Source organism: Sceloporus occidentalis, unplaced genomic scaffold (assembly GCF_023333645.1).
Source record: "Sceloporus occidentalis isolate IW3139 unplaced genomic scaffold, rSceOcc1.0.p SCAF_7, whole genome shotgun sequence".
In the NCBI taxonomy this organism is placed as follows: domain Eukaryota; kingdom Metazoa; phylum Chordata; class Lepidosauria; order Squamata; family Phrynosomatidae; genus Sceloporus; species Sceloporus occidentalis.
In genome coordinates this window covers 66,895,184-66,913,202 of record NW_028316987.1, presented here as the reverse complement: position 1 = coordinate 66,913,202, position 18,019 = coordinate 66,895,184, and the positions used below count along the sequence as shown (strand labels likewise).

Below are 18,019 nucleotides of genomic sequence, written 5' to 3'. Positions count from 1 at the left end.
AATCTCCTTTCCTATAAATATATTTTGTAACAAAAATATAATGAAGGCGCATAAAAATGCCGAGAATAAGCAGCTTTTTGTTCTGCTGAATGATGATCATTCAATCAAGTATTTATACCCCGCTTTGTAAATCTGGTACCTTTGGTTATGGTTTCCCTATTTTCACAGCAGCAACTTGATAGGCCGGACATACAAAGTAGCAAGTCACATTAACCTCTTCAGCCAACAGAGACAGCCAGTGACAATGGACAATCAATGGAGCACATCCCCAATTTTCCATGATCTTTTTGAATATAAATCCAGCACTGCCCTCCTATTTACTCTGATCATCTTATTCCAGGACTAATCAAATCAGCTACGTCATCAAGGATTCATGCAGCTGCACAAGCTCTATATCCTTGCCATATACCAAGAATGTGGAGTTTGTGGCTCTCCAGATGTTGGATTACACAACTCTCATTATCTCTCACCATTGGCTACCAGAATAGTGCTGAGTAGAGTTGTAATCTAACAACATCAAGAGGGCCAAAAGTTGCACGCCTCTTCATATATGACACTACCCATTAAAAAACAAATGTCAATTGCTTATATGCCATTGGGTACATCCATTTTCACCTCTAAAAATGGGAATGCCACAAACCCTGCCCATATTTAGGTAAGCCACTCTCTCACTTGACTGCTGTAAAGTCCCCCCCCCCCCCCGCCAAACACACACACCTCTGCCCTTCCTAACTCAGCATGACAGGTGTGGGGTCAATTCAACCAGCTTTCTCTTCTTTAGTTTTAAGGAATGATCAATTTAGGTTAGGCCAATGGCACAGAGACAAAGGTTTTTATGCTCTCTCCATGGTGCAGTCCAGATCCAAACTGGGCTATTCTCCTCCTTGCAGCTGCTTTTTTGAAAAAGAATTTTAAGAAACACAAAACATACAACAGATATTACATTTGTGATTAAACAATGCCAAGCTCAGAGCAAAGCTAGCTTGGGTATCAAGTTATACTTTTTGAATTAAACATCTGTCTTATATCAGAATACCTGTAGCTAATAATGTTCATACACTTCACAATGACTCTGGAATCCTATGCACAACAACGGTATCTAAAACACAACATAAGCACGAACGGATTTCATATACAGTCCATCATAGGAAGATATAATTAGTTTACTTTTAATTCATGTTTTAAGGTTGGCATAGCTTCAAAGTTATGGTTTTATGTTTAAAAAAACCACCACCAAGGCTTTAGAATTTAACGTTCTTACTTCAACATTCACCTTGAAAGGCTGCATAGTCTCAGGAATGCAGAGAAGTGTTTAACATATTTCCCCCCCCTTCACTTGTAAATACTTGCCCCCCCAGCAGCAGTGTAACACAAGTTACAGGGAGCCTCTCCATATGATATAAGCTTCCAGATTCCCATTCAGCCACACAAATTATGCTTGCCAGGTCAAAAGGAAAAAAGAAAGGGGGGGGGGGAACCCTAACATTTTCAACTCACTCAAGATGATTTTCTCAAATTATGATAGGAACAGAGGAATATAGACTTGAGTTAATAAAAATGGTGAAGCAATATAGACACGGAGTCACTTCATTTTTTAATCCCTTCTTCGTCAACTCTCCTCTTTAAAGACTTCCAAAAATTTACTGCACATATATATACAATCGTTTCAAGACAGCAGACATAGCAAAGCTGGTATGCAACCAACGTTAACTCCACTCAGATGTGTTTACATGACAAGCCACAAAAGAATTTATTAGCAGTAGTTATAGCTATTTTGTCAAATGAGTGAATGTTTCCCTTGACCACATAGGCTCACTTACCACTAATGGAAGGAGAACAGCCCCATAAAAACATCCACTATGAGTAGAACTAACTCTTGATTTGGCAGAGTAGTTACCACCATCACTGACAGAAGTAAAATGTAAGAGAGCATCTCCATGTCCACTATAAAAACAATGTATTCTGCACTACTAACTTAACCCTAGAGCTTTATAGTCTAGATTTATATTCTGCTTCAATCACCAAGAAGGGATATGTTGTTATTGCTGCTGCTGCTGCTGCTGTGAAAGACATTATTATTATATTCCATTATTATAATCTGGTTATTGCAGTATGTTTCCATATTTGCAATCAATATGTGGAGCACTGGAAGCATTACACACATACATCTATGTTTCTATAGTCCTTTGTTTTGCTTGAACAGCTGCTATAGAAGAGGTAAAATTGGGAGTAGAAAAGCAGGAGAAGGATGAAAGCACTCAACCCATAGTCTTGCTTCTGTTTTTCTATTCTGACTGGCCTTGGAACAGCTTCCCTTGCAATGGCAGTGTGGGGAAATGTGCATTTCCAAGGATCAAATAAAATGTCAGGTCCTTCTGAAAATGAAGCTTCTTCATTTCATCCAAGGTGCACAGCTGCCTGGCTCAGTCAGACTGGACAAAGGTTCTGAGACATCACAGCAATTTAGCTGGTAGCAATCAGAAGAACTCTGACATCAGAGGACTTGAATGAAGGAGGAAATAGTAAAATCTCTGACAAGAATGACATTTCTCTGTGACAGATGGAACATGTAGAGAGACAAGAGACATAGCAGATTACTTATTTTTTTAATAAAAGTTTTTGGAACTGAGCTATAACACTGATTTAAATCCATGTATGAGGGTGTACAAGCAGGTCTAGCAAAGGGAGACTGATGATACCTACAGTCTGTTCAAGTACTGATGGGCCCTTAGGTAGTTCTAGAATTAGGATATAGTTAGGTTTTATTTTATTTGCATATGGCAAAGGGGTGAGGCAAGGATGCCTTCTATCACTCTATTTGTTCATCTCATATGCAGTAAATACCATTAAGAGCAGGTTTAGACTCAGAAGAAGGAGGAGCGAAGATAGGAGGAAGGAACAACATCAATCTAAGATACGCAAATGACACCTTAATACTAGTGGAAAATATCATAGACTTGGAACAATTATGAAGGAAAGTGAAGAAAGAAAGTGCAAAGGCAGGCTTACTACTGAACAAAAAGAAAACAAAAATAATGACTATGGAGAACCTACATAAATACGAACAAGATAATGTAGAAGTTGACGTAGTTTAAAAAATCCCCATACCTTGGATCAAACACTGATCAGAACAGAGAGTGCAGTCAAGAAATAAGAATACAGTACTAGAAATAGGAAGGTGAAAGAACTAGACAATATCCTAAGGAGTAAAGATATTCCTCATCACCATGTACAGATGTGAGAGCTAAACAGTGAAGAAAGCCAAAAGGAAAAAATCAACTCATTTGAGATGTGGTGATGGTGAAGAGTGCTGAGAATTCAGTGGACAGCTGAAAAGATAAACAAATGGTCACTTGAACAGATCAAACCTCAACTTTCCCTGGAACCAAGATATCAAACTGGGGCTGTTGTACTTTGGCCACATCACAAGAATGCAAGATTAATTAAAAAAGACAATAATGCTGGGAAAGAATGAAAGGAAGACCGCATGACAGGGAGATCATAGGCCTGAATCTACAAGACCTGAGCAGAGCAGTGGAGGATAGAGGGTCTTGAAGATATCTCATCCACAGGGTCACCATGAGATGAGGTTGACTCAAGAGTGGTTAACAGCAACATTTTTTTCAAAGAAACAACACCAGCACGTGCAATTCTTGCTAAAAGAACTTGCATTCTTTTAACAGAATTTTAAGATATTAAGATTCCCTCCTTCTTTTTCTTGTGAAATATATTAGTTATCTCTCTCATGTACAGCTCCAATGAAAACATATAACCAAAATATGTTACCTTGTACAGGCCAAAAAATCCGAGGTCTCGCAGCACAGTAAGGGCACTAACACGTGGGCCAGTTGTGATCTCTCCAGCAACTTGCAAGCGAATCTTGACAATTTCTAGTGGGTTTGTGAAAATCACTTGAGATCCTCCAGCCTGGGGGAGACAGACAAACAAACAAACAAACAAACAAACAAACACACACACACACACACACACAAACAACATTGTGAGTATGCAATCACGGCAGTAAAGTACAATGGTGAGGAACCTTTAGCTCTCAGAATTTGCATCCAGCATGGTCATTGGCAAGGCACTGTGAAAATTGTCATCCAAAACATTTAACAGGCCCAAGATTCCCCAGCCCCATTATAGAGGAAAGAACAATTTCCCAAGCAATACTATTGTATATATTTTAATGATGCTGTTAATTCTGTTGTTCGTTTATGGGAATGGATGGAGGATGTCCAGTGAAAGTTCAACTGTTGGCACTTAAGTATTTTATATATAATTGGTTTATGGTCTGCTAGTGACCAGATCTTTTGACATTATGAACTAAGGAGTCCTAAGAAAAACAGGTGCTACTACAGCTTTATCAGCAAACAATTTTGGTTGAAAAAAATCTTTGGTAAAAGGAAACTATACTGAGAAGCCAGTAATAAAGCAAAATTAAGTTATAAACATTTTAAAAACTTAATTATTAAATAAACAGAACTGAAATTGGACAGAAGCTACAATATTTTACTAAATAAATAAGTCTTGCCAAAGTTCTCTATCCTGCCTCCCATTTTGGCACCTGGACAAAAAGTGCTGTGGAACATATGTATTTACAATAACTAATTTCCTACACTTTTAAAAAACTTACTGAACTGAAAATATGTATATTCCCAAATAACATTTTACTCAGACATTTCTAATCTAATTTGAGCCTGACTTCTCTACACACAAGGCAGTTCTATTTTATTCCATTTTCTCCCAAAAGCAATGCAAGAACACAATCAGGAAACGAAGAGCTCTAACTCAACTCAACTTTCTTTAAAAAACACACATACAAAAAAGTTTGGGTAATGATCTGGCCACTTACCTAAAGTAGCACTGCCAACACTCTTAAACCAACAACATTTTTGCATCACTAATAAAATTAATCCTATGTATGGTTACTAGGAAAGGCTTTGAAAGCTCAGGATAGAAATCAATAGTCCTAGCAAAAAATATAATATAGGATTGCGCCTCACTCATTAACTCCCTTCTCCTCTCAAAATAACCCAAGCATTTGGCAGAGGGCTAGTGTATCCTACATTGGAGCTGGCCACCAAGTGCTGGAAGCTAACTGTATTTAGTACTAAAGGAGGAAAGTTGCCTGCCTCTCTGCAAACCTTATGTGATTTTTTTTTTTTTAAAAAACAGAATTAGAAATTGTAATCTTTGGATTAATTTCCAGAATCCTCCAGTCAGCATGGGCATTCCCAAACTTTGCTCCTGGACCAAATGGCTGCCACAGGAATTTGTGGGTTGGGGTAAGTTGTAATTCATCCCCACGCAGTAATGATATCTGTGCCCTATCAGAGTGAGCCTAGGGAAAATGTGAAAACAATTTTTAAAATGCCCCCAAGAAACAGCAGGTTATTAATCTAGCTCGGTCCGCTCTTGGTTACAGAGGAAGGAAATCAGTAGAATAAAATTAAACATAACTAAGGGGTTAATTTCAACAGAATCTACCTTTTCCCTTCTCCCTTTGGCAGCCTTTCCCTTTCCCCATGTTCTGCTCCTCTAGGTCTTCCAACCCTCCCAAGTACATTTTGACAAGGGGAGGGGAGGCTGCAGGTGAGAGGTTGTAGTGTCTCCTGCCCGTCCTGCTGAAGGGCAGCTTATGAGACAGAGAGATGCCAACTGGATTCATCCTATAGTGAAACCTTTGTATACCATCCAAGGACATTTAGAGTCTCCAACTGATTTTAACTGCATTAATATTCCCAAGGCTACTGTTGGGTATGTCAACATTGGGAGACAACTGTGGATTAAAAATGGAAATGTGGAATTAAAATATGTTTTAGCTATTTTGCATACAATCACCATAGCACATGGGGCTTCAGAACATTTTCCTCAAGACACATGGAGGGACCCTGATGCAGGTGAGTTATGTTAACTAAAGCAAAGATGACTGTTCCTATTATAAAACCCTTTGAAATCAATGGTATTATTCAGAGTTATTACAGGTCAAGTCATTAGTTTCTGATCTATGGCCAAATAATAACAATAATAGCTACTCTGGGCTGTCTTTGTCCAGCATTTTCTGAAAGTGGTATGCAATGACCCATTTCCTTCTATTTATTTTAATGAAATGCAACTGTGGGTATCATCCATATACTGAAATAATTAAGGCAGAAATTTCCTCCCTAACAATATTTTTCCTGAAGCCTTAAAATATTTTTTAAAGAAGACTGTCAGCAGCATTAAAACTTTATCATTTTTAAAATGATACCATTTTAAATCTTCTATCATTTTAAAATACGACCAGTGAAATTAGCTTACAACCACCAAGCATTTCCTAAGCTTCTTTGTAATTTGTGATTTCATGACTTCTGGGATTCCCATTTACAGTCATTAATGACTGGGCATGACCTGCAAAAATCTTATGTCTGAAGCCAGGCAGTGCTGAAACTGAAGGGTTTCCAAAGTACAGTATATCTGGGCATTGTGAAATTATGACTGGAGTGCTCTCCTGGCATATTGAGACAAGCAGCTGCAACACAACAACACAACCCCAAGTGTCTCTCCAGATGCTTGACTCAACACTCCCAGCAACTGGGAGAGTGCTGCAGTCACTGTGTCTCAGCATCCCAAACAAACAGTGCCTCAAAATCCCATCAGTTCGGCACCTCCTGGCTTAAGAGGTAGATTTTTGGAGACTGGCATTGACAGAAGTAGCTACAACAACAGAACTCTCTCATCATAGCCGTATCTAACAATGCAGAATCTCGCTTAATATTTGCATATTTAAATAAAGAAATAAACAATAAAATACACTTAGATATGCTAGACTGATGCTAGATTGATAGCCACTCCTGAACAATGGTCAGGAACAGCCTTGCAAATAAGCCCAGAAATATTATTAACGTGAAAACATTTTTTACTAGCCTGCTAAGACACCAGTAGCCTGAGTTTACAAGCTGGCTGGGAAAGAAAGGAAAACCTTTTCCTTCTGCAGCCAGCAAGGAAATACAAGCAACACATATACACCTACCATCTATTAAGCAGACTTGATAGAGAACGAATGAAGCAATTGCTCTCTCTCTGGCCAACCTGCTGTGTTTCTGTTATGCTCACTGAGAAAGGTTTTTCTCCCCACTAACTCCATGGCTATCATGAAAACCAGTATATGCCATCCCCCTGTAAGATGTGATCACTTGACTGGATGGAATTTCAGGCATTCATCTTCACTAAATTCCTGCCTATCACAACTAGACAACTGGTTAAATAAATGTTACTTTACAGGGAAGACATTGGGCATTTCTGATTCTGTAAATTCAGATTCCACTTTAATAGCCATAGCAACATCCTGTGGGATTCTAGGATTTTCAGCATTTACAGTTCTCATCCTGAGAGTTCCAGTGCCTCACCAAACTACAAGTCTCAAGATTTTATATAATGCAGCCATGGTATCACATAAGCAAAAAAGCCTGAGTTCTGCTTCCTTGAAGTATCACTTTCTTTATGTGGAAAGTGAGACAGCTACAGAAGGGAGGTTTGCATGAAGGTTCTCCCTGAGATCACACACTCCCAAATATCTGGCTCTTGCTCACATGGAAAATCTCCAAACAGGACGCTCTCTTCTGTAGATGTGCCGGTTTCCAAGTGAAGTAAGCAATGACAGAAAGGGGAACGATGAGTGAATAAGGCTTATGGAGCTCATTAGCCAACTTCAGGCAAGCAAAGATCTACCAGTTAAACTTAATCTCAAAAATCAGACCTCAAAAAAACAAACAAAAAAACAAACAAACAACTTTTTGGAGGATAAACTTCCATAATCTCCCAGCCAGTGTGGCTAGTGGACATGCTCATTCGTGCATTCTGGGAGATGTAGTCCAGCAGGTAGTTTTTCCAAGCTCTGTCACTCAGACCACTTGGCACTTTGTGAAGTGTGGTGACACAATAATGTTATACAAAAACAGAAGTACAAATTAACAGGAGTTACACATAATGCAGTCTGAAGAAATTTAAATTCACGTGCTACTTTAAAGACTTCCCACAAATGTCATTATATATGCAAAAATTCAATATAACACTTTCTCAAAAAGTACAAAGGAATTTAATTAAAATTTCAGCCTATCTTTTTAATAATAAAAAGAGTAAAACAGATGCTCTTATTTTAACATGAAGTGAATCTAAAAGCTGAATGGTTTCAGGACTCAAGGACCACACAACATGAGAGCAATAAGTTGCCTTATCCATTCTATATCATGGGGTAATATATTTTTAATGGAAAATTGTTTCTGCACATTTTCAGTGACAACTCTGATTTAAAAAACCCAAACAAAAACACAAACCACAATATCACTAGACACCTCTCGATGGCAGTATAACCTTGTACACATGTGCACTCCCCAGGATAGAAAAGGAAAAAGAGGAAAAAAAAATTGATATTTCTTCTTTGTCTTAAAAAAATAAAGCATTCAGTCACTTGCAAAAAAAAAAAAAAAATCCATTCAGTGCTGCTGACCATCATAGCCATGCACAATTCAGTCTAAAATAAAACCTGCTTTATTTGATTTATTCCATTACGTAAAATATTTAAAGGGAAATGGCCATTAAAATAAGAGAAAGAATTAGATCCTAATGGGACCGGATTATTTCTTTCTCTTATCTTACCTGGTACCTCTGACTCGATACAATACACTAAGAACCTCAGCAAAGCAAATTGCTAGAGAGACAAAATCAAATTCCCATTTTGTAAAACATAGCCACACAAGCAACTATTGTGTGTGTAAAAACAACAAAAAGTCATATGGCATATTTTAGTATGAGCTTTTTGCAGAGTATAGTGTGCTTCATCTCAGGCATGATTTATCTAGAATTTAAGGAATATAAAATACACATGATTGGGGCTGGGTAATATATATATATATATATTTCTTAGAGCAAAAGTAAATGCAGTAAATAAAGGTGATGGCAATTCCATTGTTAATGCTGGCATTCACAAACCTGCTGCTGATAACACAAAACATCTTAGCCCTAGTGTGTTTGTGCATGCATGCATGCAGAGGTGTGTGTGTTGTAAATGATAGATGGAGCATCCTGAATAGTGAAAAACTAAAATAAAGAGTACAGGACCCAGGGAAGTCCAATCTTCAAAAGTATAGATTAAAATGAGAAATTGAGATAGAGGTGCAAAGTGAGGTGCAGGGGCCTATTTAGCTCTGTGTCCTGTTTCGAAATGTGACTTGTCCGCAAAAGCAAAGTATGAAGGCAAAGTTTTCCCTATTGTTTGTCCCACAGCAACAAGTGTTCAACACACAGCCTCTGAAAAGCAGAAGGCAGTTTAACTATCATGGCTGACAGCCATGATTAGATCTGTTTTCCTTGAATTTCTTTTATTACCCCATCTAAAACAGCACCCATTATTTCATTTTTCCTTTGTCTGCCCCAGTTATAATCCCGTCAATTATATTAGGCAGACTCAAGTTCTTTTACTATGAAAGAGAGAACTTGATTCAGTTTGTCCATACCACTCATTATTCCATAAAACATAAAACACCATTAAGGTTGCATGTCTACATGCATTTTCTCAAAAGTAAAAAAAAACACACCATTAAGGCTGCATTGCTAAACCCAGTTTCATGGGTGTAAACCCCACTGAAGTCAATGAAACTTTCTTTTGAGCAGAATTTCATTGATTTTCACTATCCAATCCTACTAAGAGCTCAAGTACTTTATTAGATTAAAAAATGATAATAATCTGTTAATAATTTTGGTTGCCCCTTCTCTGCCTTTTGCAGCCACTTTCCTAGCTCTTCATAAGAGTGATGAAATATTTGCCAGTAACAGAAATCAATGTTTGGGACCAGAAGTGTTTTGGATTTTGGAATATTTGCATATACTTAATGAGATATCTTGGTGATAAGACCCTAAACATGATATTAATATATGTTATTGATGCACCTCAAACATATAACCTGAAGGTAATTTTATACAATACTTTAAATAATTTCATGCATGAAACAAAATGTTTTGGATTTTGAGTATTTTGGATTTTGGAATTCTGAATAAGTGGGACTCAATGTGTAGAACAGAGATAATGGAAGGAACATATTTCAGAACTGTGGTCTCTTCCAACTCTACGATTCTATGATTCTATGAAGCCATCTTGGTTCCTCGAAATGAGAGAGAGCAGATTGTATGATTTCACCCACTGGACAAATTCTTAAAAAACAAAGCAATCTTCTAAACAAGGCAATTTTGTTTATAAGACAAAGGTTTGTTGTAGTTTCGTATTCCACTGTATCATAAAAGATTTCTCTCATGTAAATTTGCCCCAGCAATACCTCCAGTACATGAAGATCCTTCATATGGTATCCAGTCACCCAACCCCTCTGTTTTTTTTGCTACACAGAATCTGGATAAGTAGACAACTATGCACATATTACATTTCTTCTATTTGAAATTTAACTCTAAAGATCTTATACTAAGGAAAACTTTCTCTTTGTAAAACAACAAAAGTGCTCAAACAGTCAAGCACAAACCTCATAAGCCTCCTGATAACACTTTTTCTTGCATAAACTAGATCTTTAAAAACGTCTGTTAAATAAGCACATCAAATTAAAATAGATTAATACATGGAACATTGCAAGGCATTACTATTTCTACCAAAATGCATTGATTTTGTTTTTCAAGGGTAAAAGATTGCAGTTTTGAGATTTCCTCGTTCTAATAGTATGTCTAAGATGGAAAAAATATAGTTTATTTACAAGCTCTGACCAGTTCTGTGCTATAAAAACAGAAGACTTGATATTTTTCACTTTATTAACTATAGCAGTTCTTTAGAAGCTGAGCCAAGAAATCAAAGTGGAGCCTCTTTGATTGATGTTATAAAAGCAATTAAGTCACAGGTTTGTCAAATATGTTAACATTTGGCTCTGCTTCTAGTATGTGTCTATTTTGACTGCAAGTAGTAGAGCAGTAACATTTAATGATTTACAGACCTTCGATGTCTTAAAGTCTGGTAGCTGAATTAAATCTATGACACTATCCCTCTGCCTTTATTTGTTTATTTTTTGGTAATGTAATAGTAATGCATGGTGATAGTGTATGTATATATATGTGTGTGTGTATGTGTGTGTGTAGCATTCTATATTATAAAATTTCAACAAGATATTTCTTGACTGTATCCCTCTTCTTTTTTTAGTTTAGTTCAAGTCACTTTAATGGTCAAGCAAAAATGTTTAGTCATTCAGATCAAACTAAATAGGAAAAATGAAATATAAAACAATTAACCCTTTTGCAAGGCATTTATCTGACAAATAATTTGACTTCCCATTAAAACCTTATGAAATTCCTAGCATGAAAACTTAAATTTACCTACCCAAAATGTAATAAATGTGTTACAGTTGAAATATAAGAAAAACATTCCTGTCATCAACTGTCCCAATCAGAGTTAACAACTCACCAAACAACTTTTTCCTTTGCAAATTACACCTGAAACGATGTAAAATATTGTATTACATATTTTTCACTTTGGCCAGATACGTTGCCATTGCTCTTGTGACATCTCCTTGTTTTGTCCCTTCTAGAAAACAACTGAGCACAATTTGAAGCCAAAGAGATGAAAAAAAAATTAAATGTTCATATCCCTAAATGCTTCAGTTAAAAGGATAAATAACAGAATAAGATGAGAGCCTATTAAATTGAATATATCAGAATTGTTTAAAATGCCATTTATTTTATTTTATTGGTGAGAACAAATATTAGAATCCCTTGTTGAAAAATATTCTTTAGCTTGATAGAACTGAAACCTTTAGATTCTCTGTGACTACAGAGCAAAAGATGGAAAAACTAACAACAGCTTTGATGTTTACTTAATCCTTACTATAGCTGCCTTCAAATACTAATTTTTCAGCTTCTAACAATTTAAATTTGGAAAACAAATACCGTATATTAATGAATGTAAAGGAACAAAGTTTGAAATATTATCCACTGCAAACAACAACAACAAAACCTCAACTTTTAGAGTTAAAAGCAAAAGACTATTTCATTATGGGGAACAAAGTATTTTTTATGTAGTTGAAAGACAAAATTAGCTGACATGACCAGCCCTGTAAGAGATGCTTGAAGGTACCACTGTCATCTCTCCATAACTGAGTGCAGTTGATACCAATGTTGTGTCCCATTCTAATTTAAGAGAATGAATTAGTAGCTTTTGAGGTATACAAAATATGTCTTAGACAAAGTTCCAGCTACCTAAACCAATATTGCATTTGGAGTATGATCACAGAACACACGATTCCCTTAACCAAGTCAGAATCTTTATTTTTTTCACAAAGAGACATTAACGCCTTCTCCATACTCTCCATCTTCCTCCAAAAAGTTTTTTTTCCTGGCATAAGGAGCAGAATTTTGTTGTATTCATAATGCAGACTTCAGCCAAGTAAAATAACTTATCAGATCAAGGTCTTTGCCTTCTGCAAAAACTTCTACTTTTCTCCAGACACTGGTAACATAATCTCTTCACAGATTCCTGAGACTAAAAGACACAAGGATCACAAAATACTTCAGAGTTGTGCATGACTCCGAAATTCTCTTAGAATGATAATTTCTGATCCACCAACTCAATCCAGCAACGTTGGTGTAAAAACAAAACAAAACAAAAGTTGCATTAACTACTACTATATCACCTTTTTGAAAAGCACAGGTTCTTTTCCAGAAACATATCAAGCTTTTTTAGGTTGTATAGATAGATTCATTTGTCCATGACAACTTTGGACTGTGTATGCTTGCAAGAATACGTGCAAATTCTAGGATACAAACATGCTTAACATTTTCTACAAGAAAATAAGGAGGATATTTCAAACTGCAAGCTTAAATGGAGATACCTGCTTAAACTGAATAGCTAACAATAGAATGGATCATCAGGGATGCTTCCAGATGAGTAACTCCTATCATTAATAAACCCCTGTAACCTAAAAGTGGAGCTATAGTAAACTATTAGAGATATTGGACTTTCCCCATCTATTTATCTTGCAATGTGCTGGCCATACTAGTGGATGTGACAAACACATTGGGGCTCAGGAAAGTAAAGGTCCAATTCACCCAAGATTCAAACAATCTTTTAAAAAATTCAATAATTTATTTTGTGCTAAGTACTCAAGCATTTAAGTATCATTACCCATGAAATAGTTTTGAAATAGTTTTTTAAGATTTGATTTGGATCGCAAGTGTGGTTTGAAAGTGTTTAATTAGTGGGGAAAACACATATTCCATATGTATGTATGTATGTAAAATAGAATGGCAGTGAAGTTTGTAAATATTAACATAGGAAAATTCATTTTTAAAGTGTGGACTTTTTCAGCAACGTTATGATACTATTCTCTCGCTCTCGGAATAATATGTATATGTATGTATGTGTTTATGTATGGCCTAAGTATTTTAGCACTGAATTAAAAGTTGATTAAATTAAAAGGTTAACTATAAGATGGTTTTGCCACGAAAGTTATAAATGTGTGCAGATGTATATCTTTCAAATTATGCATTCTTCAAAAGAAAATCACAGATATAAGGGTGTTTATATCTAGATGTTATGCCTCAATTATTACCATGTTATGTATTTGTATGTATTATGTATTTTGGATTTTGTACTTTGTATTTTTATTAGGCATTATGCTGTGTTATGTACTTTGGATTAGGTTTGTTGTTTTCTTTACTATTTATTTCTGCTTTTGTATAATTATTTTATTGTTTATTATGTTTGTTGTGCTACAATTGGTGGGGAGGCTATATTTTTTGTATTTGATGCCTTTCTTTTTTAATCCGCTTTGATTCCATGAGGAAAAAGTGGAATATAAATAAATCAATTTATTATTATTATTATTATTACTACTACTACTATTATTATATTTGTGGATATTGTATTATCTTCAATCCTTCTCTTTCCTACACACACACACACAAGTCAGACATTCTGATATATGATAAAAGGTGAAAAAGAACTGAGAAAATATGGAAAAATTACAATTTGTTCATAATGTCATGTGGATATTGCACTACTAGAAAGTTTGCATGAACAGGCATGATAATTCCATGGTAAACCTAGGGCTAAATTCAATTGTTCCCCATGCTCAACTAGAGATAGTAGGACTTGCATAATTGACTTGCTCATCGTCCATTAATTAATTGATATATTCTCATTAGGACTAACACTTGAATTTAAGCCTGGTCTGGAAGCAGCAGTTGTTAAATTGATTTATACAGCATTTTGTTTTACAATGCTTGTTCCATAATGCTATGCATTTATAATCTGAGTATTTTGTTAGTAATATTAGCAGCACAACAATATTGCACAACTGCTTATTTTTAATATTTCTGCTTAATTGGCTCCTTCTGATGAAGGATGAGTTGTTCTTTTAAACACTTTGCTTTCATACCTATAGACTGAATAGACATCTAGACTATACTGTAGTACAGTACTGTATTTGGGTACCATATGATAACTGAACACTGTACACACTTGCTTCTTAAATGCAGGTAGGATTATTTATCCTCAATATTTATCTTCCCTATTGAGGGCCACCAGGAGTGGGCAATGATAACCTGTTTTCTCCTTTGTGATTTGCTATCTACCAGATCTTCAGACTTCATATACCTCCCCCTGGATGCTTTCTGAAGTCACAATTTCACAAATCAAAGCCTTGAAGGGATCCTTGTAATGTAATGGCATCAAACATTCTGTGATCCCTAACATCCTGCCTATCAAAACCTTTGTATGAAAATAACTCTAAATCTGCATTACAACTCTTTGCTGTAATGATTACAGCACTGACTCTTTGCATGCCTCTCATGCATCTATTTTGGCTTTTTTCTGCACCCTTGCCCCCACTCCATGTCTCTATCTCTTTGGACTTTTTTCTTCTCCATTCCTCCCCTTCATGACAGATCATAGTGGAGGAATGCAACCTTTACACAGGTTGGGGACTCTTGTAGGACTTGGAAGTCTCTAGCTGGTTTGTCACAGGAAGGATTACATAGGAGTATCATTAAGAAGCCAGTATGGTGTAGTGGTTTGAGCATGAGCATGTCTGTGGAGACCAGGGTTCAATTCCCCGCTCAGCCATGAAACCTGGTGAGTGACCTTGGGCAAACCACATGTTCTCAGCCTCAAGGGAAGGCAATGGCAAACCTCTGAACAAATCTTGCCAAGAAACCTCCATGAAAAGTGTTGCCTTGGGGTCGCTATAACTCAGAAATCACTTGAAGGAACACAACAACAAATAACATCAGTAAGGAAGTCTTTCAGGGGCCATTTCACACATCACAATTATATAGCTAAGATTCCACTTCAGCTGCCATGGCAACATCCTATGGAATCCTGGGATTTGCAGTTTAGGAAGGGATGTTTAGAATTCTCAACCAGAGAGCTCTAGTGCCTCATCAAGCTACAGATCTAGGATTCCAGACAGTTAAAAGTGGAATCATAATGTTATAACTGTGTAGTGTGCTTCTAGAAGCTTTCATTGAAATAGCTTTCTGTGCCTCGCTGAAGGAGGAAGGAGAAGGCAATCACTCTTATGACTCTCTAGCTCAGTCCCCTTGGCTTCCTCTGCAGTCACCAAATGTGAACTAAAGGAGCCCCTGAAAGATTCAAATGCTCTACAGGCCACATCCAGCCTATGGGCTGATGGTTCTCCACCTCTGCCACAGAATAAAAAGGAAAGGTGATGGCATGCAGAAGCTTAAGCAGCAGCAATGATGATTAATTCTCTCAGTTCTTCTCACAGGGAAATGCATCTGAACACTCTTCTACTCCTGGCAAATCGCAAGAAAGGAAGTCGGAATTTGAGCTTCCACATCAAATTACCCTCCATGACTACTGATATACTTGTTCTTGAAGCAGTGGGCTACTGAAGTTAAATGGAGTAAGGGGATAAAGCTATCTTCTGCAATAGATTAAAAAAAGATCAGCTGTTGACTAGTGATATTTGAGGAGGTGTAATAGAGACCCCCAGTCAGTTATTGTTATTATGCCAACAGGTGAAACAGGCTATGTGAAGCTAACATTCATATGGAGCCAAGAAATACAGGACTTTCATGCATAACAACAAGGGATGTACTAAGAATGTATGTGCCTTGCATTTAAATAAATAAATGACTTTTTAATGAAAGAGACAGGAATCAAATATTTTTGATATGTTCAGCCGATAGCTCAGAATAAAATGGGCTCCCATATATGTACACATACGTACATTCTCACATTGCACATTTGCTATACGCAACCCATGGTACTGTAAAGAAGAACCAATGTATCCTGGCACTCCACTGGAAACTGGCCATGAAAGCTTATGTCCTAATGAATGGATTAGTCCTTAAAGTGTCACAAGGACACACTGTGTTGGACACAACACACTAACACAGTCACTCCTAGAACACTTAAACTACTGATATTATCATATGCTTGCTCTTCTAATGTGCAAAAAGCAAACAGCTGTAGTTAGCACACTGAGGCAGAGATGGTATGATGCAAACCAAAATTAATTTCTTACTATAAAAAGCTACTATAAGACCAAGTAAATCCATTAGTATATTTAGTTCATCTACAGAGAGCCAGGGTGGCATAGTGGCTGAACACTGGACTGGAGACCAAGATTCAATTCTCACTTGGCCTTGAAACCCACTGGTGATCTTGGGCAAGTCGCATGCTCTCAGCCTCAGGGGAAGACAATGACAAATCTCTTCTGAACAAATCTTGTCAAGAAAGCCCCATGATATCTTCACCTTAGGGTTGCCATAAGTCAAAGATCATGAACACAACAGCCTATCTAGAGCCCATACCAACAGTGGACAAGCTACAAGGGTTCAGGGGCAAATCTATCCCTGCAAAACCTGAGAAGAGCTGCACTATCCCCCAAATTAAACTAGAACTGCCTGTGGAAAAAACAAACCCAGTTCTGGGGTGTGTGTATGTTAAATAAGGTGGAAAGGCAGTGTAGCCGGTTTTAAAGGCTTCTTGGAGAGGAAGGCATATAAATGAGCATGGGCTGCATGTGGTCCATGAGCCATACAATACCCTGGTCTACATTGACATGTGACTGGCAGAGAGAGAGAGAGAGAGATTGAGAAAGAGAGAGAGACTGGAAATGGCTCTTTAGGGTTCCAGAGAGAACACCTATGTGGAGGTAACAATTGAATCTAAGACCTTTTGCATGTACCCTGTCATTGTGTTGCTGTTACATTCCTAAAAAAAGTACTTCATTCCTAAGCACATGATGAAAATCCTACTAACTAAAACAGGATATATATCCAAATTAAATGTGATTAAAAGAGCAAAACAAACAAAGACAAGGCTCCTATCTATTGTTTCTTGGGAATTATTTCTAAAGCAAAATGACTTCTGAAAATTTTCCTAGAAAAGAAAAATCATTAATGATTGGAAAAACAATTAGGTTTAATATGTCTCTGCAACTGCAATACTAAGAGAACTCTCTTAAATAGAGAGCTGTCAAAGTAAAAATGTAAAATACTCACAAATTAAGTTCTGTATGTTTATAGAGCAATCTATATTTACACATCTATAGCCAGGCTTAACAACCCTACAAATAATGTTAGAAGCTCCAAAGCATTAATATAAAGTACAGAAGATGCTATCAGAGCACTAAAGGTATGAAGAGCATGACATTGAACACTGAAAGTTAGCAAACTAAATGAGTCTTAACCAGCCATAACAGAGATTTTTTAAAATGACATCATGAGACAAGAAACATTTTAGGACTTGAAATCAACAGAGCAATTTACACATCAGTCCTATAGTCATCATCTCCTTTTTAATGAGAAGATGGAACTGACTGTCAATGGACGTATCATGGGTCATGAAACAAAAACCCTCTATTTTTCCAAAACTGAAGGAGGCGTTTTCAATGAGACAAGCAGCTTTGTGGGTGCAAGTGCAAAAGTCAATCATGTGTACTAATTCTCAGTAATCAGCCTGCAAGGTGAGCTCCCTAGTGATTCAGAAGTCAATGCATGCCAAATACACAGCAAACAGCAA

The 18,019-nt window shown here is 36.7% G+C and overlaps 1 protein-coding gene across 4 annotated transcripts in view; it reads right to left on the bottom strand.

Moving 5' to 3' along the window:
- Positions 1–18,019, bottom strand: part of SLC25A13 (solute carrier family 25 member 13) — a 144,147-nt gene that overhangs the window by 18,885 nt on the left and 107,243 nt on the right. For all 4 annotated transcript variants that reach the window (XM_089533193.1, XM_089533194.1, XM_089533195.1 and 1 more), the window contains one exon: positions 3,787–3,927. In XM_089533193.1, the coding sequence (XP_089389319.1) occupies positions 3,787–3,927 (141 nt within the window). The remainder of the gene's footprint in view (positions 1–3,786; positions 3,928–18,019) is intronic.